This window comes from Myxocyprinus asiaticus, chromosome 30, assembly GCF_019703515.2.
Source record: "Myxocyprinus asiaticus isolate MX2 ecotype Aquarium Trade chromosome 30, UBuf_Myxa_2, whole genome shotgun sequence".
Lineage (NCBI taxonomy): Eukaryota > Metazoa > Chordata > Actinopteri > Cypriniformes > Catostomidae > Myxocyprinus > Myxocyprinus asiaticus.
Genome location: NC_059373.1, coordinates 2,419,307 through 2,445,861, shown reverse-complemented (window position 1 = coordinate 2,445,861; position 26,555 = coordinate 2,419,307). Strand labels below are relative to the sequence as shown.

At 39.3% G+C, this 26,555-nt stretch overlaps 1 protein-coding gene across 2 annotated transcripts in view; it reads right to left on the bottom strand.

Moving 5' to 3' along the window:
- Nucleotides 1-24,011, bottom strand: part of LOC127420668 (diacylglycerol O-acyltransferase 1-like) — a 44,019-nt gene extending 20,008 nt beyond the window's left edge. For both annotated transcript variants that reach the window (XM_051663117.1, XM_051663118.1), the window contains exons 1-2: nt 23,722-24,011; nt 15,182-15,269 (exon numbers count right to left, since the gene is read on the bottom strand). In XM_051663117.1, the coding sequence (XP_051519077.1) occupies nt 15,182-15,269; nt 23,722-23,948 (315 nt within the window). In that variant the 5' untranslated portion in view covers nt 23,949-24,011. The remainder of the gene's footprint in view (nt 1-15,181; nt 15,270-23,721) is intronic.
- Nucleotides 24,012-26,555: the final 2,544 nt, after the last annotated feature.

Sequence of the window (26,555 nt, the reverse complement as noted above, 5' to 3'; positions counted from 1 at the left end):
TATTTTGAAAGTTATTTCCTGTTTCATGTAATGTCCTGGTCATGTGATGTCCTGTTTTCCCTCTATGTTCATGTGTCTTGTTTTCATTGGTTCATTGTTTGATTATCTTGTTTAGAGTTCTGTCTGTTCATTGGTTATCTTTGTCATGTGTTCTCCCATGTCCAAGTATTTAAGCCCTCATGTTTTCCATTGTCCTTTTTCAGGTATTGTGTGTTTGGTAACGTGTCATGCTTTGTCAAGTCAAGTTTAAGTCTATGTCAAGTCGTTTATGTTTGTTATGTTTTGGATTTACATTTGGATATCACTTATGTAAATAAATTGCACTTGAGTTCTTCACTCCATCGTCATCGTCTCTTCGTTTACCTCATTGCCAGCAACGTTACTCTTACTGATCAATTATTTCAAAACACAAGAGATTTGTTTGAATTTCCATTGTGCCTCTTTACTACTTTACTACTTTATTTTGTTTAAACTTTTAATTACTTTTCTGTTTGTTTAAAAAGGTGATCTATGTTGTTTCCTTAGATAGAATGGAAGTTACTTATATAGAAAGTAGTCATAATAAATTATTACTTAATAAAAAAAAATCATTATAATATATTAATAAAATGACAGGACTACAAGATAGGGGTTGTAAATGTAAAGCTCTGCTTGAACAGAAGGCTAAAGTAAGTTATATTGAATGTAAAGAGAATGTTGAAAAAGAAAGGAAAAGTTTGTGTTTTATTAAAGATTTGATGGTTCTTGTTTTATGGATAATTTGGGAAATCATGCAGGATAAGCAGTTGTGAAAATAGACAGAGATTATTTTCACAATATTGTATCCAACCTTGTTCTGCTCAACTAGCAGAATTAAAAGCTCTTACTGTTGCATGTCAGTGAGCTAAAGACAAACAGTTAACATTTTCACTGATTTGGCTTATGCTCATGGTGTTTGCCACCTGTTTGGAGCAATATGGAAACAAAAAGGTTTAAGAAAAAGTGATGGAAGCCTAATTTAACATGCAGAACAGATTGAACAGTTTATTTCTGCAATAATGTTACCTAAAAGATTGGCTATCATTAAATGTCAAGCCCACAAAAAGGGCAATGACTTTGTCATTAAGGGAAATAATGCAGGTCCATACGAACATACTATGTGGGAAAATAGGGGTGCAAAGAAAGACTCACAAGGTATATGGCGTTCTCCTGAAGGACAGATGGTTGCATCAACTAAGCTTCTCAATGTTCTTATTACAGATGCGCATGGTTCTGACCATTGCGCAAGGGGGGAAGTAAAAAGGAGAATTAAACAACAGGGATATTGGTCTCCATTTTTGCAAGCAAAGGTTGATGAGTTTTTGTCCACATGTAAAGTCTGTGCTCAAAACAATGTCTGAAAAGAAATAATAACACCATAGGTCATACAGCAGTGCCAGAAGGACCATTCAAGCATTTGGTTATGTATTATGTGGACATGATAAAGAAAGTGCATGGAAAGCATTATATGCTTGTGGTAATATGCAGATTTAGCAGATGGCTGGAAGCAGTGCCATCAGCAGATCAGGGGTCAGGAACACTAATCAAATTTCTAACAAGAGAGGTAATACCTAGATTCGGAATACCGAAAGGTTCTACAGTTTTTTATGTATGTTATTTGAATGGACAAAAGAGTGTAGGGAATGAGTAGGTTGAAAGTTCTGGAAGAGGTTTTCTTGAAGATGGTTTAAGATGGGAAAGTTTGAAACAAACATTTGGAGGTGAGAAAAACAGTTAATATAATTAATTATTATAATTATCACTATTTTCACTGCTGAAGAATAACTTAAATGTATTATTGTGAGATTCTAAAATGAAAAAATAAGGAATAGCTGTAATGAGATTAGAAACAGTGTGAAGGAGTGGAATGTCCCCCTCTGAATTCCTCCCCCGCCCTCTCACTCTCAGTTTGATAAGTGTCTGCTTGAAACAGAAACACACAAGCAGATGCTGAAGTGTGCTAAAGGTACATCTCTAAATTGTCTTATTTCTTTTTGATTTGATTTGATTTGATATGGAAAATGATGTGACTTGACAATAAACCAACAGAAATTGGTGATCTGTAAATGAGTTCAATTTTAGAATTCTTACTTTTACTTTTAATTTGGACAATTTTAATAGATTTTTACATTTTGAATAATGCTTTGTGAATTTAACCATGTTTTAAACTGTCTCCATATTTAAGCCATTATAGATGGTTCCACTGGCTGCGACAGTTCTCATGTGATACTTCCTGAAACAAAAGAAAACTGTTTACTACCAAATTTTTAAGGACTGGCTAATAGGACTGAGCAGTATCGAGACCAGTGGCAAGAGGTGATGGCCCAATGACGGGTAAGACTCTCCAATGGCAAAAAGGTGGGGCAACCAGGGCATTACCGCCCTGGAAGCCTGCCCAAGAAGGGGTGAGATGGGTTTAAGGAAGTGGATGGATGCTTTTAGGTCAGAAGCATCAAAAGGGAGATCTAGAATAATCCTGCCCGGAAATTGTGAGTTCCACTCAACCCGGCTGCATTTTAATAACCGCTTTATTAAAACATCTTATCACAGTGTTAAATACCAAGCATTCTGTCACTGTGTCATCAGGGGATCATACCCTGTGTAGAAGATTATTTATAGATTGATTTTGGTGGTTACGTTTTGAGAACCGTTGCAGACAAAGGAGTGCCTGACTTATTAAAGAAGTATGAAACAAACCTGGGAATGCTTGTATGATGAAAGATTAGATTGGAAGATGATTTATTACTTTTTCCTATGCTTTTATTGAACTCATGTACATTTTAAAATGAATGAAGAATGGAAAAGTAAAACATGGTGGTGAATAAAGATTAACATTGCTTGTCTTGTTTGTGTATAACAATTTAAATAGAATTGTTTAAGAAATGGGGTACATCATTGGCTAAAATTGGTATAATGATTGGAATAACAATCCTTGTATGAGGAATAATATTCTGTTGTGTGTTACCATTGATAAAATCATTCTTGATCCGAGCAACAGTGAAGCAGATGACATTGATCAATGTGAATGGCCCAATACAATGACAACTACCCTGAATGGACAGAAAGACCAAATTGGGAGGAAATTGATTCCTCCAATGAATATATATGAGGAGATGAATGATTAGCCATGCCCCGTGCTAGCCTAACCTCTCCCCGGAGGTGACCCTCTACAATGCGCAAAGTATCTGGGTTGAAGATTTCTACACTACAAAAAATAACTCTTAATATTATGATGAATATTTTGTTTTATGTTTGATATACTCTACATAACTGTGACAACCACAGGCAAGGCTGAACCAATTGCATGCTCATGCTTATAACATGCTTATATGTTTCATTTATTGAATGAAGGTATAGGGAGACAGAATCTTTTACTCCATTCTTAATCAAACTTGGATGGAGACGTTTGGTTCTGAAATCTCCACCGGAGTGTGGTTGCATAATCTGGTCATTGGTAATGAAGCTGTGTGACTTAACTTAGTCACTAGATAGCATGACTGAGGCGACTGAATTATGAACTGCACTCTGAATAAAGACAATGGAGGTGGGACTTATATAAGTCCCAAAGGGGGGATAATGTGGAATATTTTTATAAAGTTAAATATAAATTAATCAAGTATAATTAATGTAAATATAGCCATTTTATTCTACAATTATTTCTGATGGTCAAGCATGCAGAGGTGGGAGCAAGTCACACATGTTCAAGTCACAAGCAAGTCTCAAGTCTTAACCATCAAGTCTCGAGTCAAGTCTCAAGTGCAGTGCAGACAAATCAAGCAAGTCAAGTCAGTGACTCACCTCAAGCAAGTCAAGTTGAGTCCTGATGAGTTTCAAGTCGAGTCAAGCCACAGTACTAAAATATAGAGGTTAATTTTTGAAATAATTAGTTATTTTTGCTCTGAAAAGATGAACTTACATACATATCTTTACATTCATTTTTTTTTTTACATGAATTGTATAACAGTAATGTGTTATAATCTCTCTCTCTCTCTCTCTCTCTCTCTATATATATTAGTAAATTGCGAACATGCATGGTATTTTTATCGTGGGCACTTAAAAATACTGTGAATACTTCTAGATACCTTATTATCTGAATTGTTTAGATTTTTAGAATTAATCGGTTAAAATGTATAACACTGCGTGTATGCTGTGTAAAAATGTGGTCAGATTTTCACATTGATCTAACAAAAATGGCAGATGGGCTGAATGAAAATGCAAATTCGCTTTCTGACAGTAAGTGGCGCTTACGGAACAGCAGAAATATAGCTGTTACCCTGGTAACGCCTGTACACAAAATAGCCATTCGCTTATAAACACTACTTTATTAGGCATTGTACGGAGGTAAGATGAAAAGAAAATGCCATCGAAACTTTTCTGAAGACAGTCAGTTCCCTTCAGAGATACATTTATATAAAACAGTCATAAAGGTATTGCATTCAAGGGCTTTAGTTAAAGTCTTCAGAAGACATAATCACTATGAGAGTGCTTGGATTTCGTCACGAGTCATTCTATATATTTTATACTACTTGTCACGTTTTAAATAAAGAGTTGTGACTGCAAATCTGGCTGTTATGTTTTTATATTGCCAACAAATGGTTATGGTATATTGTTGACTGTTGAGAAGGTTTAGAAAAGGCACACACACAATTAGAGGCAATGTCGGGTAATTTGAAACTTGTCGCGCTACAAAACATGAGATTAATCGTGAATCATTTTAATTTACTGACAACCCTCGAACATTTGAACAGTAATTTTACATATTAATCCTTCTAGATAATGAAATGATAACAAAATGATTTACTTACCTTTCCTTGTGGTTTTATAATAATTTAATAATTATATTTATCACACATTATACATATACAGTGAAATTCTTTTTTTCTCATATCCCAGCTAAGCTGGGGTCAGAGTGCATGGTCAGCCATGATATGGCACCCCTGGAGCTGATAGGGTCAAGGGCCTTGCTCAAGGGCCCAACAGTGGCATCTTGGCAGTACTGAGGCTTGAACCCCCAACCTTCTAATCAGTAACCAAGAGCCTTAACCGCTGAGCCATCACTGCCTTTTTTTTTTAAATGTCTGATGAAATTTGAGGTTTTGGTGATTGTATCAAATATTTTGCATTGCATATTGTGCATCTGGCAAATCTTTTTTTATTCACACGGTCCAATTCGAAATCTTTATATCCAAAGGAGATTATTTTGGGAACTCGACAATCATCTGTCATTTTGGCGTGTTGTGAGCGCAGAGTTAACTGCGCAGATGCAGATCAGTGGTGCTGGCGGGCTTACATTTTTGCATATGAATTGATTGATGTCGCAATATTTTTTAAACACATTTCATTACTGTTTATAATAAGTTATTGAAAATAATAATAATAAAAAACATTCAAGTCATTGTCGAGTCATTCAGTTCAAGTCAAGTCTCGAGTCTCTGGTTCTCAAGTCAAAGTCAAGTCATTTTCTTCATTTAGTCAAGTCCTTAAATTTGCAAATCGAGTCAGACTCGGGTCAAGTCATGTAACTTGAGTCCCCCACCTCTGAAAGCATGTATCTTACTGTGTGTGTCTGTGGTGAGGCCTGTGTAGGATTAGACTGTGCTTACATATGGTAAACTGCCCACATATGGTAAACTGAGTTTCCTGTTTTGACACTAGAGAAAATATATGGTGTGGCCCCTCCACAGATGTTTCCTGTCCACTTCTTGAGGAACAATAGACTTAAGTCACGGAACAAAATAGTGGAAATGTGATGGATGGTGGTGACGTGTGGAATGTATTAGCCACTCCTTGGTAGATCATATGTATTTAAGTGGGTGCAAACCCAGATTCTGGAGTTGCTCTACAGAGCAACTCGGCTTTTTTATCTCTGATAACAAAGTCTATCTTCTGGCATCAAATCCCCAAGATTTCGAGAGTGATTTTTCACAGAGGTGGCGGAAGCCACGACAGTATCGGTACTTTAGGATTAATCTGCCCATCTCTACGTCATATCCTCTGGCTGAACGGCTCAATTTTCGATGTTGCAATAATGATATTGTCTAGAACTGTCCTCTGTAATCACTTCATCTGCTTTCCCTAACCCAAATCTCTTGCAACCAGCTGCTTTTTCACTTGACATTTATAATTATTCATTAACAAATTCAAAGCATTTGAGGATATCCCATGGCAATGACACGTTGAAAAAATTTGGTAAAAGCTAAACCCCACAGAGCACGTCATTGCAATCATGTTTCAAAGTGAGGATTAATACCAATTTTAGAAACTGTGATTTGCTCTTCATGGCTTTGAAGGTTTCACTGCATTTTCTCTGTGGTTCAGTGTGAAAGAATGTTTATTTTTAGAGAACATTTGACATTTTTGAGCATTCATTAAATAAATCCTCAGAAATGTTTGAATTTTCATTACTGTGCAGTAGAGAAACATGACGACTCGCTGATCATTGTGACAGACTCGAAATTCACTTGTGATTGTCACATTATTATAAGTCACCATTAGCTGACACGACCACAGTGTATCAAATGTGAATGGCCTTGACAGTATATTTATAGGGTGGTTGTGTCCAAATAGTACACAGGTTGCTTACTTGTCACCGCTGTGTGCCAATAGACCTGGCACACTCTGTTAGTAGGTTAAAGTTCCACTTTAAGAACTCCAGAGGTCAGAATTTACTCTCTGATAAGAGTTAAGAGTTCAACAAACATAAGTAAAGTTTACAGTAAGTTTTATTCTACACACAATCTGTTTTAAAGACAATGACAAGTCACAATAGCAAAAGTGGTGCTTGCTTTTAGTATTGCTCAAGTACTAAACTTCAATACTCAACATTCATTATGCACTGGTGTTTTATTTAAATATAATTAATTAGGACTATTTACTATGATGTGGGGTCACTGAACTTTCATTGGGGAGGAAAATAAACTCTAACCATTCTACCACACCAAATTTAGGGGTTTTTGAGTTCACGACCACAGGCCTGAAATGTTTGTGACGGTGATGAAGGGCATCCATCTGTATTGTCACTAACACACTGTGGATGTTTAGTATGGTCTTAGATATCTAAGAACTTTTTTTCTAGTCTTCTATGAGAGGTCAAACAAGTGGAAAGTCACCAGCACTCGAGTAGAAGTGAAGGCTAAGGGGTCGAATGAAAATAACTGGTGCGATCAGAATGAAGCTGTGGTTCAAGGCCAAATGTGTGTCATTATTTATGTTCAGGTAACAGTGAGGAGCTAAATATAGTCCTGTGTGCAGTGATCTTACAATACCAATACACAGTGTAAAGACAGCCCCTCTGTTGTTATTGTGTGTGTTTATTAAAGGAACAGTTCATCCAAAAATGAAAATTCTCATGTCGTTCTAAATCCATATGATTTTCTTTCTTCCGTTCAACATAAAAGTTTAGCAGAATGACCAGATTGCTTAGTTCATAAAAGTAGTACAGAGGACTTATAATACTTATATAGAGCATGTATTAGTAGTATACATTTAATGCGTTAATTTAGTGATTAATTATATAAAAAATAAAATAAAATAACTAGATAAAAATAATTAGCACAATTAATCATGTCTCTCGACCCGTACATAAATTATGTAATAAAAGTATTTCTTTTCCTACAATCAGAGCAATTCAAGCTTGAACTATATGAACAATCGAGTACTCCACACACATGCAAGATGCATCTTGACAGCGGAAGAAGCACAAGAGAATGCAGGAATCTCAAGACGTAAATGTTTACGCTAACTACTTTTAACTTGACATAGCATCCTAAAAATGTGGCATTTATGACGCTGAAAACCAGTGAGATGCTCCAAAATCATTCGTTTGACAATATGTACGTTGACCGAAAATGTTAAGAAGTGCAGATGGAATGCAAGAACATGCCCTGTGAGAACAGGAAATATTGACAAACTCAATTGTAAAATTGATTACATGCTTATATATAATCACATGGGAATAAAACAAACAATATATTGACTTGTTGACAATATAAAAACATTATGTATTTTCTAATCAGTGCTTAACTCATCTACCACAATAATGCAATATACTGTGTGTGTGTGTGTGTGTGTGTGTGTGTGTATACAGTTAAATTCATAAGTTTACATACAATTTGGTTAAAGTTATTAAAACTAATTTTTCAACCACTTCACAGATTTCATATTAGCAAACTATAGGTTAGTTTAGGACATCTACATTGTGCATGACATGAGTAATTTTTCCAACAATTGTTTACAGACAGATTGTTTCATTTTTAATTGACTACATCACAATTCCAGTGGGTCAGATGTTTACATACACTAAGTTAACTGTGCCTTTAAGCAGCTTGGAAAATTCCAGAAAATGATGTCAAGCCTTTAAGCAAATGGCCAATTAGCTTCTGATAGGAAGTCAATTAGAGTCAATTGGAGGTGTACCTGTGTATGTATTTTAAGGCCTACCTTCAAACTCAGTGCTTCTTTGCTTGACATCATGGGAAAATCAAAAGAAATCAGCCAAGACCTCAAAAACTATAATGAAAAAAATAATGGACCTCCACAAGTCTGGTTCATCCTTGGGAGCAATTTCCAAACACCTGAAGGTCCCACGTTCATCTGTACAAACAATAGTACGCAAGTATAAACACCATGGGAACATGCAGCCATCATACCGCTCAGGAAGGAGACACATTCTGTCTCCTAGAGATGAACGTAGTTTGGTGCGAAAAGTGCAAATCAATCCCAGAACAACAGCAAAGGACCTTGTGAAGATGCTGGAGGAAACATGTAGACAAGTATCTATATCCACAGTAAAACGAGTCCTATATCGACATAACCTGAAAGGCTGCCCAGCAAGGAAGAAGCCACTGCTCCAAAACCACCATAAAAAAGCCAGACTACAGTTTACAAATGCACATGGGGACAAAGATCTTAATTTTTTGAGAAATGTCCTCTGGTCTGATGAAACAAATATTGAACTGTTTGGCCATAATGACCATCGTTATGTTTGGAGCAAATAGGGTGAGGCTTGCAAGCTGAAGAACACCATCCCTACCATGAAGCATGGGGGTGGTAGCATCATGTTGTGGGGGTGCTTTGCTGCAGGAGGGACTGGTGCACTTCACAAAATAGATGGCATCATGAGGAAGGAAAATTAAGAGGATATATTGAAGCAACATCTCAAGACATCAGCCAGGAAGTTAAAGCTCGGTCGCAAATGGGTCTTCCAAATGGACAATGACCCCAAGCATACCTCCAAAGCTGTGGCAAAATGGCTTAAGGACAACAAAGTCAAGGTATTGGAGTGGCCATCACAAAGCCCTGACCTCAATCCGATAGAAATTTAGCATGTGTGAGCAAGGGGGCCTACAACTCTGACTCAGTTACACCAGTTCTGTCTGGAGGAATGGGACAAAATTCCAGCAACTTATTGTGAGAAGCTTGTAGAAGGCTACCCAAAATATTTGACTGAAGTTAAACTATTTAAAGGCAATGCTACCAAATACTAACTAAGTGTATGTAAACTTCTGACCCACTGGGAATGTGATGAAAGAAATAAAAGCTGAAATAAATCATTCTCTCTACTATTATTCTGACATTTCACATTCTTAAAATAAAGTAGTGATCCTAACTGACATAAGACAGGGAATGTTTTCTCCGATTAAATATCAAGAATTGTGAAAAACTGAGTTTAAATGTATTTGGCTAAGGTGTATGTAAATTTCTGACTTCAACTGTATATATTAGGGCTGCCCCCTGATAGTCGACCAAAGGACAGTCGATGAGAAGAGTCTTGGTCGACCAAGTTTTGATTGGTCGGTTGGTCGCAGGAAAAAAAAAACTCCGGTATTACCGCTGGTTGGACGCTAGGTGGTACTATGATGTCATTTTCATTAAGCAAGGTTAGGGTTAAGCCTACACAATAAACCAAGACACCTTGATTTCAAACTTTGAACTTTATTTTTTATTTATTTTAACTAAAAGTTCAAATGAAACTGGAAAAAAAAAATACATGTGCATTAAAAAACTTTTTGAAAGATGGCTTTACAACAGTTGTGAACATCTCTCTGGCAAAGAACCTGCTTCATCTGTGCATTCTCTACCAGTAGGGTATTTCGTTGTCCGGGAAAATACATCATGTGTGTGAATAAATTTGTTTTGTAAATCAAATACAAACTTAAATCAAATACATTTCTAAATTCAAACTGCACTCCAAACGAAATGAAAAAGCAAGTAAATAAATAAAAAAAGTGATAAAAGAATAATATATGTATATAAGTAACCACCTTTCCATTTACCGTCATGCAAGTATCCGTCTTAACATCATGGCGGAAAATTACTTGCACAAATGAAGACGTAAAAACAATTATAAATGTAAAAATAATAATTATAATGATGATAATAATCACTGAAATATAAATCATGGTTAGAGATGTTTTAATCACAGATGCTCTGTGGAAATAAAGCAACCTGAACTCAAAGCACCTCCTGAGCTGAGATGTCTGAGATCATTTGCAGCACTTATAGAAGATACTGTTCTTGCAACAAAATAAATAAATAAATAAATAAATAAATCAGAAGACTGAAACAAAGAAAGAGTGAGAACCTTTTAGATGAGCGTGTTCCACGAGACTGTACGCCTCCGTATCAGCGCGTCATATATGCGCATAGATGTCTTTTCTGTCATCTGTTCTTAATAATATAATAAAGCGTGTTTCTTCAGTGTCTGCGGGCAAATTATTTGTAATATTAATTTGATAATAATAATAGTCTAATAATAATAATAATAATTTAATAGATTAATGGGAAAACGAGTCAAATATTGTCAAAGGCATCAGCTATTGGCGATCACTCTGACCATTGTCGATCCCTGAGATCATTGTCTGTCGGCACAGCCCTAATGTGCATTTCTCTCGATAAATTAACAAAATGTTCAGACAGTCTCTTTCTGGTTTTTCCGACACATTCAGAATCATTACCACTTTTGCGGTGTCACTGCGGCTCGCTTCATGCGTTTGCTTGTAAAATGTATATTTGAAAGACTCATTATTATGGTATAGTATTTCTCTGTAATGTAGAACAGTGTTAATGTTACTTATAACATTCTTTCTCAGCCCTGGAACTCAAACCATTTTCTGATGCCCCCCCAAAAAATATGTATTTAAGTAATTCAATTAATATCATAAACGTGCGACGACTAGTCGACTAATGGCTTAAATTAACAACTACCAGTCGACTAGGAAAATCTTTAGTCGGGGCAGCCCTAGTATATATATATATATATCAAGGGCGTAGCAGCTACGGGGGTAAGCGGCGGACACGTCCCCTGGACTCTTTAAAAAGGTGATTTTGTCCCCCGCACTTTTTTCAAGCTATACCCATACCAAGTCCAAATGGTGGATTTGTATAAAGTATTCTTTGCGTTTTGTTACTTTAGGCTGATTGAGCGACCATCCAGCCAATCACAGGTGAGTTTCGTGAGCCGAAACAACCCTTACATAATAGGCCGTCGGTCAGAGAGTCTAATCAATGCGGCTCTGTTCATTTCTACAAAGTTGTTTTCAACAATGCTCATTTATCCATGTTTTTTATTGGCATTGATGTTGATCTAAATTAATAATCTACAGATCAGGAACACAAAAATGAGAGTTATTTATCAGCATATTATTCTTGATTGGCAGCATTACATGAAATGCACTGCAGAAATAAAACAAAGGACAATCCTTCTTTTAAGCACACATTGTAAATGGAGTTTATAACAGCACATGAGTCTTCATAAAGTTATGATTTTTACATTATGTTTGTGAGGTAAAAGTTTGATCGGTTCTTTTTGCCAATTTAAGCAGATTACTAGATCTGTGTTAAATATGTAAAGATATTTTTAAAGTCAACAAACTGTAAGATATAATATAGATCTGCTGTGTTAGAACAGATACTGTATGTGGACATGCTTTTTTATACATGAAAACGTACATTATTGAAACTCATAATTATTATAAGACTATTATTGTTGTCTTTTGATAAAGTCAAGCTCAGTAGCTCACAAACTGTAAGGAAATTATAGATTTGCTTTGTTCTTATAATGCTTAAAACCTCTACTAAAGTCTTTTTGTAGGTCTGTAGACATACAAATATTAAAGGACTAAAATTTTCTTTTGATTGTTGATTCAGTGACTAACTCATTTCACACAAGACACTCATCTGTCACCACCTTCTGGCATCACCAGAAATGGTCACTGAACTAATCATTAATTGCTGAAGCACACCCTCATCACAATCCTCCATCACATTTCACAGTGGGTGTGAGACATTGTGGCTTGAAAGCTTCTCCAGGTCTCCGTCTAACCATTAGACAACCAGGTGGAGGATCGGTGATGATCTGGGGGTGCTTCAGCAAGGCTGGAATCGGGCAAAAGGTGCATGAATTAAGCCATGTACAAGATTATCCTGGAAGAAAACTTGCTTCCTTCTGCTCTGACAATGTTCCCCAACTCTGAGGACTGGTTTTTCCAGCAGGACAATGCTCCATGCCACACAGTCAGGTCAATCAAGGTGTGGATGGAGCAGCACCGGATCAAGACCCTGTCATGGTCAGCCCAATCTCCAGACCTGAACCCCACTGAAAACCTCTGGAATGTGATCAAGAGGAAGATGGATGGCCACAAGCCAACAAACAAAGCCGAGCTGCTTGAATTTTCGTGCCAGGAGTGGCATAAAGTCACCCAACAGCAATGTGAAAGACTGGTAGAGAGCATGCCAAGACACATGAAAGCTGTGATTGAAAATCAGGGTTATTCCACCAAACATTGATTACTTTAAATATTATGTATCATATATACTGAATTTCCTTTTTTCAGTGAATATTGATATATGCGATTTATTCTATTTATTAATCAGCATGCCAAGTAATTAATTAAAAAAATAAAATAATCGATTGTCATCCCTAATAAGTACAGTATATAGTACATATATAAGCATTTAATCTGTATATATATATATATATATATATATATATATATATATATATATATATATATATAGGTGCATCTCAATAAATTAGAATGTCGTGGAAAAGTTCATTTATTTCAGTAATTCAACTCAAATTGTGAAACTCGTGTATTAAATAAATTCAATGCACACAGACTGAAGTAGTTTAAGTCTTTGGTTCTTTTAATTGTGATGATTTTGGCTCACATTTAACAAAAACCCACCAATTCACTATCTCAAAAAATTAGAATATGGTGACATGCCAATCAGCTAATCAACTCAAAACACCTGCAAAGGTTTCCTGAGCCTTCAAAATGGTCTCTCAGTTTGGTTCACTAGGCTACACAATCATGGGGAAGACTGCTGATCTGACAGTTGTCCAGAAGACAATCATTGACACCCTTCACAAGGAGGGTAAGCCACAAACATTCATTACCAAAGAAGCTGGCTGTTCACAGAGTGCTGTATCCAAGCATGTTAACAGAAAGTTGAGTGGAAGGAAAAAGTGTGAAAGAAAAAGATGCACAACCAACCGAGAGAACCGCAGCCTTATGATTGTCAAGCAAAATCGATTCAAGAATTTGGGTGAACTTCACAAGGAATGGACTGAGGCTGGGGTCAAGGCATCAAGAGCCACCACACACAGACATGTCAAGGAATTTGGCTACAGTTGTCGTATTCCTCTTGTTAAGCCACTCCTGAACCACAGACAACATCAGAGGCGTCTTACCTGGGCTAAAGAGAAGAAGAACTGGACTGTTGCCCAGTGGTCCAAAGTCCTCTTTTCAGATGAGAGCAAGTTTTGTATTTCATTTGGAAACCAAGGTCCTAGAGTCTGGAGGAAGGGTGGAGAAGCTCATAGCCCAAGTTGCTTGAAGTCCAGTGTTAAGTTTCCACAGTCTGTGATGATTTGGGGTGCAATGTCATCTGCTGGTGTTGGTCCATTGTGTTTTTTGAAAACCAAAGTCACTGCACCCGTTTACCAAGAAATTTTGGAGCACTTCATGCTTCCTTCTGCTGACCAGCTTTTTAAAGATGCTGATTTCATTTTCCAGCAGGATTTGGCACCTGCCCACACTGCCAAAAGCACCAAAAGTTGGTTAAATGACCATGGTGTTGGTGTGCTTGACTGGCCAGCAAACTCACCAGACCTGAACCCCATAGAGAATCTATGGGGTATTGTCAAGAGGAAGATGAGAAACAAGAGACCAAAAAATGCAGATGAGCTGAAGGCCACTGTCAAAGAAACCTGGGCTTCCATACCACCTCAGCAGTGCCACAAACTGATCACCTCCATGCCACGCCAAATTGAGGCAGTAATTAAAGCAAAAGGAGCCCCTACCAAGTATTGAGTACATATACAGTAAATGAACATACTTTCCAGAAGGCCAACAATTCACTAGAAATGTTTTTTTTATTGGTCTTATGATGTATTCTAATTTTTTGAGATAGTGAATTGGTGGGTTTTTGTTAAATGTGAGCCAAAATCGTCACAATTAAAAGAACCAAAGACTTAAACTACTTCAGTCTGTGTGCACTGAATTTATTTAATACACGAGTTTCACAATTTGAGTTGAATTACTGAAATAAATGAACTTTTCCACAACATTCTAATTTATTGAGATGCACCTGTATATATATATATATATATATATATATATATATATATATATATATATATATATATTATTTTGTATTTCTATATTGAATTATCTTTATTTGGGGGCCTTTCTCAACCAGTATTAATATATTCGACTAATTGCAATTAGTTTAATTAATCGTCTTAAAATGCAATTGATTTGATTAATTTTTTTTTATCGATCTACAACCCTAATATGTACAGTATATAGTACAGATTTAAGCGTATACTATACAGTATATATATATATATAAAAATTATTTTAATAATTTTTTATTTATATATTGAATTAGCTTTAATTGGGGGCTAATTAATTAATCTGAATTAAATGTAATTAATTTGATTACACGTTTAATGATTTACAGCCTTAATAACTATTTATAGTTGATATACTGTAAATTAGTATATATTGTATATACAGTATACTGTACATATATACACACACACATGTACCATCAACTTTTTTTGTATGGAAAAGAATGTTTTTGGGTGAATCATCTCTTCATTCATCCTGTCCATTTTTATTTGAGACTGGACATCTATTGGCCGTAGAGATCTTACCAGCATGACCACACACCAGTTGAGAATTCCTCTGTAATTACGGTAGCCGCTATCAGAGCTGAGCAATGACTCCTGAAGCTTGTGACAGCTGTAGAAACAGAAAGAAAGAGTGAAACTTTGGTATCATGTTTTCTGCTACAGATACAGTCATGGGAAAAAGAAAGTACACCCTCCTTGAATTCTATGGTTTTACATATCAGGACATAATAAAAATCATCTGGTCCTTAGCAGGTCTTCAAATTAGGTTAATACAACCTCAGATGAACAACAACACATGACATATTACACTGTGTCATAATTTATCACTCAAAAATAAAGCCAAAATGGAGAAGCCATGTGTGAAAAACTAAGCACATCCTTACTGCTTCCATAGGAATTAAGAGGCTAAGTAGTAGCCAGGTGCTGCTAATCAAATGACCTTGATTAATTGATCATCAGCAAGTGTGACCACCTCTATAAAAGTTGAAGTTTTAGCAGTTTGCTGGTCTGGAGCATTCAGGTGTGTGTTAACACAATGCCAAGGAGGAAAGACATGAGTAATGATCTTAGAGAAGCAATTGTTGCTGCCCATCAATCTGGAAAGGGTTTTAAGGCCATTTCCAAACAATTTAAAGTCCATCATTCTACAGTGAGAAAGATTATTCACAAGTGGAAAAGTGGAAAATTTTCCCAGGAGTGGACGTCACAGCAAATTCACCCCAAAGTCAGACCGTGCAATGCTCAGAGAAATTGCAAAAAACCCAGTCGTTACATCTCAGACTCTACAGGAATCAGTTAGCATGTTACACGTTAAAGTTCATGACAGTACAATTAGAAAAAGACTGAACAAGTATGGTTTGTTTGGAAGGGTTGCCAGGAGAAAGCCTCTTCTCACTAAAAAGAACATGGCAGCATGGCTTAGGTTTGCAAAGTTGCATCTGAACAAACCACAAGACTTCTGGAACAATGTCCTTTGGACAGATGAGACCAAAGTGGAGATGTTTGGCCATAATGCACAGTGCCATGTTTGGTGAAAACCAAACACAGCATATCAGCGCAAACACCTCATACCAACTGTCAAGCACGGTGGTGGAGGGGTGATGATTTGGGCTTGTTTTGCAGCCACAGAACCTGGGTATCTTGCAGTCATTCAGTTGATCATGAACTCTTCTGTATACCAAAGTATTCTAGAGTCAAATGTGAGGCCATCTGTCTGACAGCTAAAGCTTGGCCGAAATTGGGTCATACAACAGGACAATGATCCCAAGCACTCCAGCAAATACACAACAGAATGGCTGAAAAGGAAAAGAATCAAGGTGTTGCAATGGCCCAGACAAAGTCCAGACCTCAACCCGATTGAAATGCTGTGGCGGGACCTTAAGAGAGCTGTGCATAAACAAATGAACTGAAGCAACGTTGTAAAGAAGAGTGGGCCAAAATTCCTCCACAACGATGTGAGAGACTGATAAAGTCATACAGAAAATGATTACTTGAAGTTATTGCTGCTAAAGGTCGTTCTACATGCTATTGAATCATAAGGTGTACTTAGTTCCCCTTCTGTCACTCACTCAACGCTGTGTCGATGTAGTGACACTAGGGGACACTAGGGGTTGCTCTTGGGAGCCCCAAACACCTCAGATCTTTGAGAAAAGGCCAATGAGAATTGCAGAGTGGAATTTACATGCCACTCCCCCAGACATACGGGTATAAAAGAAGCTGGAATGCATCCACTCATTCAGATTTTCTTTGGAGTCAAGCGGTTGTGTGTCAGCAAGCTGATCTCCACTGCCAGTCCATTCACCTCTCAACAAGAAGCATTTGCTGTTGGATACACGGCACATTCCAGCGTCTTTCTCTCTGTCTGCATGATCAGTGCAGAGTATACCCCTGGGCGCTTCGACAGCGCTAAAAGAGTATATATTCTGAGCAAAGAGTATATTTCCCTCTATTAGAGCAAACACATTGACGTGAATGTCTTTTTAAAGACACGTCTTTTTAAAGATGCCCTTCCATCTCTGTGTAGTTTCTGGGTGCGGTCGTTACCTCTCCACCTCCAACGGCCACGATCGCTGCCTAACATGTCTGGGCCGTAAACACATTGAGGAAGCATTCGTGGATGGTTCATGTTCTCATTGCGAGAACATGACCGTGGCAACGTTGCAGTCGTGGCTTTCTTTCTTCAGAAAGAAGCGGCTTTCTTCAGCCGTCCCCCGCACTGGTCCTTCTACCTACGGGTATGAGGCTGGCCCGGTTGACGCTGGAGGCGATTTTCGGGCTCCGATGTGTTCAGTTCCGCCGGGTAATCCCCCACGGACCGCTCATTCCCCAGCACGCTCGTTTGCTCCAGTCCAGTTCTGGGATGAGACAGGCAGCTCGCCTCAGTGCCAGCCTAATGTCTCTTTCGGAGCTCGCGATATGGATGAGATTTCGATCGCTGCATCGGAGAGCGCCTTGGTCCCTTTATTCCCGGAGGTGCACAACGAGCTGACGAGGTCGTGGGGGACACCTTTTACTGTCCAAACCCGATCCCTCAGCTCGTACGCTATCACTACCCTCGTCTGTGGGGCGGCCGAGGGTTATGTCGCGATTCCTCAGGTGGATAAGGCGGTTGCGGTGCACTTGTGCCCGCAAGGCACTGCCACCTGGCGAAGCCTGTAGGACCATGTCGTAGGCCAAGGGTAGTTCTGACCCCAATGTGTTGCAGGAACTGCGCTCGGCAACCGACTTCGCCCTCCAGGCGACGAAGGTCATGGTGTGGGCCCAAAAGGCCCTCCTCCTCAGTCACCGACCTGCCCTATGCCAGGTACGCAGAGCAAGGTAAGTGCTTCGAGGGTTCCTTCAGCGCAGCCACCTCGAGTGAAAGCGATGCTCCTCGATGTGAGGGCCCACCCCCAGGTACATCAGATGCAGAAATCATGGTCCTTCTGCAGAAGGGCACAATAGAGCCTGTCCCTCCAGCCGAGATGAAGCAAGGGTTCTACAGCCCTTACTTCCGAAGAAAGGCAGTGGGTTGCGGCCAATCCTGGACCTGCGAGTTCTGAACCGCACTGGCTTCAGACTCGAGTCCCGAGGTGGGCATGGCGCCACCACTTGTTCAGCCCTTGGACAGACCTTGCGTTTCCCCCTACAGCAAGTGTCCATGCGCGTCGTGGTTACGACACATGCCTCCAAGTCAGGCTGGGGCGCCGTGTGCAATGGGCACGCAGCCTCCGGCTCCTGGACAGGACCGTGGCAGCGTTGACACATTAACTGCCTCGAGATGCTGGCAGTACAGCTCGCCCTGCGGAGGCTATTGCCGTTGATCCAGGGCAAGCACGTGTTGGTCTGGATGGACAACACAGTGACAGTAGCGTATATAAACCACCAAGGCGGCTTACGTTCTCATCGCATGTCGCAACTTGCCCGCCATCTCCTCTGTAGTCAGCAGTTGCTGAGGTCACTGTGAGCCCGGACAGCCTCAACTCCACAGTTTACATGCTGTCGCGGCAGATGACACTCAGGGGAGAGTGTAGACTCCACCCCCAGGTGGTCCAGCTGATTTGGAGCCGATTCGGCAAAGCACAGGTAGACCTGTTTGTTTCCCAGGAATCTTCCCACTGCCCGCTCTGGTATTCCCTCGGGACAGACACGCTGGCACACAGCTGGCCCCAGGGGCTGCGCAAATACGCGTCCCCCCAGTGAGCCTATTTGCACAGACCTTGTGCAAGGTCGGGGAGAATGAGGTACAAGTCACCCTCGTTGTGCCGTATTAGCCCACCCAGACTTGGTTCTCGGACCTCAAGCTCCTCGCAACAGCACCTCCGTGGCAAATTCCCCTAAGGGAGGACCTCCTCTCTCAGGGACGGGCACCTTCTGGCACCTGCGCCCAGACCTCTGGAACCTCCATGTCTGGTCCCTGGATGGGATGCTAAAAACTTAAGTGGTTTACCGCCTGTAGTGGTAAACATGATCACTCAGGCCAGGGCACCCTCCACAAGGCAGCTGTATGCCCTGAAGTGGCGTGTGTTCTCAAATTGGTGTTCTTCCCGAAGCGAAGACCCCCAGAGATTCAGAGTCGGGTCAGTGCTTTCCTTCCTGCAGGAGAAGTTGGAGGTGCGGCTGTCCCCCTCCACATTGAAGGTGTACGAAGCTGCTATAGCGGCAAACCACGACGCAGGGGAAGGTAAGTCTCTTGGTACTACTCTCGCTGTACTACCCGCTGAAATGTCCGGGACCTTGTCTCGGCTCCTCAGCACAAAACCTGAATGAGTGGATGCATTCAAGCTCCTTTTATGCCCGTATGTCCGGGGGAGTGGCATGCAAATTCCACTCGCCAATTCTCATTGGCTTTTTCTCAAAGATCTGAGGTGTTTGGGGCTCCCAAGGGTGACCCCTAGTGTCACTACATCGACACAATGTCTCGTTCCCTCCATCAGGGAACGGAGGTTACGATAGTAACCAAGATGTTTTTCACACATGGCTTCTCCATTTTGGCTTTATTTTTGTTAAATAAATCATGACACGGTGTAATATGTCATGTGCTGTTGTTCATCTGAGGTTGTATTTACCTAATTTTAAGACCTGCTAAGGACCAGATGATTTTTATTATGTGTACTTCTTTTTCCCATAACTGTATGTGTCTGATACAACATTTAGGAAGAGTTTACCCCCCAAAAATATAATGCAATGGAAATGTAATTGTTTTGAAAAGAGCTGCAGCAACATTTTGACAAACTTCACCTTTAGTGTTCCATAGGAGAAAGAAAGTCATAAGGGTTTGTAACAACATGATGCTGAATACTGTAACTTATGACAGATTTTTCTTTAAAGCGTGAGCTTGATTTCTTTAATAAAGGTTGTATCCGGTCAGAGATGTGCATCTTGGCCACAGTTTCCACGAAGCACATGGTTTGCATCTTCACAACGATTCCTGACAGACTACTTAAGTGTTCACAAATACTGTACTTCACACTGAGATGAGTATATTAGACACTGATTGAGGACTAATACATGCTGAAATTGGTGACGAAACACAGCAAAACTTGGAGCTCAGTTTAAGCAATCTTGCTCAGTATACAGGAGGAAAGTTCTTAACTTGCTCAACAAATATTTGTGTATGTGTGAGGGACCAAAATTGCCCTAGATCTGATATATATATATTTAATGCCAAAAGTTCTCTTTTAGGTTTATGGTTAGTCTGTAGTCGTTATCAATAGCTTGATATACAGTAAAACAATAGAAGTCTATGATAAGTCCATGTTTAGATAAACATATTTGGGAGATGAAAGGGGTGGTTTCTGCTGGTCACTAAAGGTTGGGGCCTTATTGATCTTATCAGTTTGGCATTGATTAGTGATTTCAGTTGATAACAGCTCATTCTCAGATGTGTGCAATGGGCACGCAGCCTCCGGCTCCTGGACAGGACCGTGGCAGCGTTGACACATTAACTGCCTCGAGATGCTGGCAGTACAGCTCGCCCTGCGGAGGCTATTGCCGTTGATCCAGGGCAAGCACGTGTTGGTCTGGATGGACAACACAGTGACAGTAGCGTATATAAACCACCAAGGCGGCTTACGTTCTCATCGCATGTCGCAACTTGCCCGCCATCTCCTCCTCTGTAGTCAGCAGTTGCTGAGGTCACTGTGAGCCCGGACAGCCTCAACTCCACAGTTTACATGCTGTCGCGGCAGATGACACTCAGGGGAGAGTGTAGACTCCACCCCCAGGTGGTCCAGCTGATTTGGAGCCGATTCGGCAAAGCACAGGTAGACCTGTTTGCTTCCCAGGAATCTTCCCACTGCCCGCTCTGGTATTCCCTCGGGACAGACACGCTGGCACACAGCTGGCCCCAGGGGCTGCGCAAATACGCGTCCCCCCAGTGAGCCTATTTGCACAGACCTTGTGCAAGGTCGGGGAGAATGAGGTACAAGTCACCCTCGTTGTGCCGTATTAGCCCACCCAGACTTGGTTCTCGGACCTCAAGCTCCTCGCAACAGCACCTCCATGGCAAATTCCCCTAAGGGAGGACCTCCTCTCTCAGGGACGGGCACCTTCTGGCACCTGCGCCCAGACCTCTGGAACCTCCATGTCTGGTCCCTGGATGGGATGCGAAAAACTTAAGTGGTTTACCGCCTGTAGTGGTAAACATGATCACTCAGGCCAGGGCACCCTCCACAAGGCAGCTGTATGCCCTGAAGTGGCGTGTGTTCTCAAATTGGTGTTCTTCCCGAAGTGAAGACCCCCAGAGATTCAGAGTCGGGTCAGTGCTTTCCTTCCTGCAGGAGAAGTTGGAGGTGCGGCTGTCCCCCTCCACATTGAAGGTGTACGAAGCTGCTATAGCGGCAAACCACGACGCAGGGGAAGGTAAGTCTCTTGGTACTACTCTCGCTGTACTACCCGCTGAAATGTCCGGGACCTTGTCTCGGCTCCTCAGCACAAAACCTGAATGAGTGGATGCATTCAAGCTCCTTTTATGCCCGTATGTCCGGGGAGTGGCATGCAAATTCCACTCGCCAATTCTCATTGGCTTTTTCTCAAAGATCTGAGGTGTTTGGGGCTCCCAAGGGTGACCCCTAGTGTCACTACATCGACACAATGTCTCGTTCCCTCCATCAGGGAACGGAGGTTACGATAGTAACCAAGATGTTTTTCACACATGGCTTCTCCATTTTGGCTTTATTTTTGTTAAATAAATCATGACACGGTGTAATATGTCATGTGCTGTTGTTCATCTGAGGTTGTATTTACCTAATTTTAAGACCTGCTAAGGACCAGATGATTTTTATTATGTGTACTTCTTTTTCCCATAACTGTATGTGTCTGATACAACATTTAGGAAGAGTTTACCCCCCAAAAATATAATGCAATGGAAATGTAATTGTTTTGAAAAGAGCTGCAGCAACATTTTGACAAACTTCACCTTTAGTGTTCCATAGGAGAAAGAAAGTCATAAGGGTTTGTAACAACATGATGCTGAATACTGTAACTTATGACAGATTTTTCTTTAAAGCGTGAGCTTGATTTCTTTAATAAAGGTTGTATCCGGTCAGAGATGTGCATCTTGGCCACAGTTTCCACGAAGCACATGGTTTGCATCTTCACAACGATTCCTGACAGACTACTTAAGTGTTCACAAATACTGTACTTCACACTGAGATGAGTATATTAGACACTGATTGAGGACTAATACATGTTGAAATTGGTGACGAAACACAGCAAAACTTGGAGCTCAGTTTAAGCAATCTTGCTCAGTATACAGGAGGAAAGTTCTTAACTTGCTCAACAAATATTTGTGTATGTGTGAGGGACCAAAATTGCCCTAGATCTGATATATATATATTTAATGCCAAAAGTTCTCTTTTAGGTTTATGGTTAGTCTGTAGTCGTTATCAATAGCTTGATATACAGTAAAACAATAGAAGTCTATGATAAGTCCATGTTTAGATAAACATATTTGGGAGATGAAAGGGGTGGTTTCTGCTGGTCACTAAAGGTTGGGGCCTTATTGATCTTATCAGTTTGGCATTGATTAGTGATTTCAGTTGATAACAGCTCATTCTCAGATGTGGCTCGAGCTTCACACCTTTAACTGCAGATCTCCATTGTTCTGTGAACGATATGCCTGAACTCTTGTATTCAAGTTTAGTGTCTTTTTGTCTCTGGTGCTTCACTTCAATATATATCTTTAATTAAAAAAATAAATAAAAACAGACATAATTCAGTCAATTGTTGACATATAGTAAGAGTACAGAGCTAAAAAAATAAATAAATAAATAAATTTGGATTTCAGAGCAAAGTTAATTTGGTTTTGCAATAATTTGAAGAGAAATGTTTGAGTTCATATTGAGATCCCTGACATTGGTATCTTGGCAAATCTGAGCACTGTTTAAAGGGACAGTTCACCCAAAAATGAAAATTCTCTCATCATTTATAACCCTTATGCCTTTCCAGATGTGTATGAATTTCTTTCTTTTGCAGATTTTTCGAAGAATATTTCAGCTCTGTAGGTCCATACAATGCAAGTGAATGGTGACCAAAAGGTAGCATAAGACTCCAGTGGTTAAATCCATGTGCTTTTTGGAGCTACAAAGTTCTGGTCACCATTCACTTGCATTGTATGGACCTACAGAGCTGAAATATTCTTCTATAAATCTCCATTTGTGTTCTGCAGAAGAAAGAAAGTCATTCACATCTGGGATGGCATGAGGGTGAGTAAATGATGAGAGAATTTTCATTTTTGGGTGAACTATTCCTATAAGACATTGTTGAGATCTCTTCTGAAACTCTAGAGGAAACACGTGAGATTATTCACTGAGTCTTTTTCTCTGGAGAAACATCCGAGAAGCTGGAGATTTCAGCAAAATCTCAGTTTGCTCTCCATTTAAAGAGATCTCATTTGTGATTTTTCTTTCCTGGGTATAGACATATGTTACAGTATATTTGTGTGTTAATATGGAGGTAATATAGGATTTGTTTATGTATATGACTATATATAGATCTATCTTTCGTTCTAAATAGACAGACAGACAGACAGATAGATAGATATATTAAATATGGTACTGCAACACACAGCTAAAATCCACCTGAGTCTTTTCTCGACAGTATCATTGTCATTCTTCTGTTTGTTCGCTGTGGCTGATGTCTCCTGTCTCCGCTCTCTCTCGTTCACCTGCCCGCTGAGCGTCTCTGCTGCGCCGCTGCGCTTCGCTCGAGCTCCCGCCGACTCTCCAGAGATCGTGATTCTCCTTCTGTGCTTTACCGCGCCTCTCTCGCTTCTGTTGCCCATTGTCACGGTTAATGTGAAGCACATCGACACACTGTTTCTCTCATGATCTTTCACCGATCTTTGACATTAGCGCGTTGAATCGAATCGGACCGCATCAAGCCCGCCGCGCTGCGCAGACGTTGCGCAATGACTTTAGTGACACTCAAATGCACCATGGCACACTTTACCAGTCTCTGATTACACTGTTTTTACAGCCATCTGCAGTGATTTGCCAATAGTCTTAAAACGCTGAGTGTCATAAAGCACATTTGATTAGATGCAATCATCAGTAGGCCTATTTATTTTATATAAGAGACATCTGTTGTATTTGTGTTTATACAGTAGAATCCTTTGAATGTTCATTAATGTCCAGTTAAAAGTCTATTCTATTCTTTTATTATTTTTGTTATTATTTTTGTTATTATCATATTGGTACATGTTTTATTCATATTTGCTATTTGTATTGATTCTATAATAAAAAAGAAGGCTCCACATTTGTGGGATTTCACTATAACAACTACACTAAAGTTTTCATAAGTCTGCCGACTTTTATAATTTTTATAGCTAGCTGATCTGTATTAAGTCAAAACAGATTACTGAAACTGCAGTGGGGCAACATTTCTATAGCAAGCGTTTGGAGACCCTAAATTCAGAGCCGGTCAACCCATTAGGCGGCATCGCTTCTGTGGCGCCGATCTACCGAGCCAATAAGTATGTGTTCAATCTGTGTCGAACAAAATGCCCTGTGTAGTCAAGGGCATGCTGGCATATGCCATATGACCACCTATCTTTCTTAGGATTTTGCGTATGTCCACCTGAAATAAGTAATGATACGTATGGCCGCCAGAACAATGAGTAGGCTTTTGACCCGGAACTTTTTCAATCTACTAACGTGATGCTGCAGCACCGTTGAGTGAATTTTTTACTTTTTTTAAAGTGCACAAAGACTCTCTCTAAACGCACATGGAGCAGCGGTAGGTTTTAGCACAACTGATGGCACAGGTAAAGCAGACTGAACTGATCCACCAATCAGAACATTCATTTCAGACACGACTGGATATTTGCTAACCAATCATATTTCCTGTTTCAGTAAGGGGCGGGACACTTCCAGCATCTAATGCTGATGCACATGCATCCCTGGAGTAATCATAATTTGCGCTGTAAATTTATTTCCCTGCTAAACGTAAATATATATATATACATTTAACTTATGCAATTAAACTTTGTGAAAATACAGCATGTTATTGCACCCGTGCTAGTTTCTGATGCTCTTTGCAGATGCTGGACAATTGTGTCCTGTAATTATTCTTTATCAAATGTCTTTTTTATTTATTTATATATATATATATATATATTATGCCTTTTTCTCGTGATATCAAATCATATACATTTATATTTCTAAGCAGGAAAACAATTTCACTATACACAGAAAAGCACATTATAGTACACATATAAAACAAATAACCATTAAATCTTTATATGGTAATACAAGGTGACGTGTTAACATGAACATTACTACACTCATTTGAGCTATACAATGCTTAACAGTTTATTGCATATTACATTATATTATGTATTTTCACAAAAAGAGATGAAAAAAGAGAGGAAGCGGCTGTTAGGAGACACAAGTTAACACCGGTTGCTATTCAACATTAATCACAGAATGAATGAGAGATTCATTATGATGTCACTGAGTGTTTTATGACATCATCTGTTATGATATTACTGAAAGTGTGACAGATGTTTTAGCAGTAAATTAAATAAGCTAACTCCATCTGTAATTAAACTACCGCTGACTCTTAATGGTTTCAATTTCTGGTCTGTTACCAGAGTCAAAAATGAACTGCCTACCAATTGCAAATTAAATTATTATTTATTTTTTTCTGTTTTTTTTGTCTCATGGTAAAACTGTTATTTAGCTGTTTTTGCTTTAATTTCAACAGCACATGTCACTGTGTCACTCACTCATAGGATTACTTGTATCTGGTCTCTTGTTGAAACACCACCTTTCACAAAAACTATGAGATGTGATTTTGTCTCTTAATTTTCATAATGTTTTTAGAAGATTTACAACATGAGTTTCTTTAGTTGATTGTTTCTGTTTCTTAATTCTGTCATATTATATAGCCCGTGTCAGATAAAACCTTGGACATTGAGAGAAGGCGGTTTGCTGACCGATGACATTGTAAGTTTTGTGGTTATAGTTTTACTACGAATACCATTGTTCAATTATGGTTACTGTACTAAAACCACTTTTTCGCTAGGAAATGCAAAATATATCAGGTGGGAAAAAATCCTCCCTCTCTGTCCTCTTATGGCGCTCCGTATGTTTCAAATCTGTATGTTGTTATTTTGTGAAACACAACAGAAGGTATTGCAATATTGAATTTCAGTCAACCACTCACTTAAGTTGAAAAGATGCAATGAAAGTAAATGGTGACTGAGAATGTCAGTCTCTAATGTTCTGCCGTATATTTCCTTTTGTGTTTCACAGAATAAAAATGTCTAAGGTTCAGAACAACATGAGGGTGTGTGTATGATGACAGCATTTTACTTTGATCAATGAGCGAACTCTTAAAATCTGTAAAATTTACAGTATCTTTAAATTATCCTGTAATTTGTTATTATACATCCATTTATGAATGCAAAATG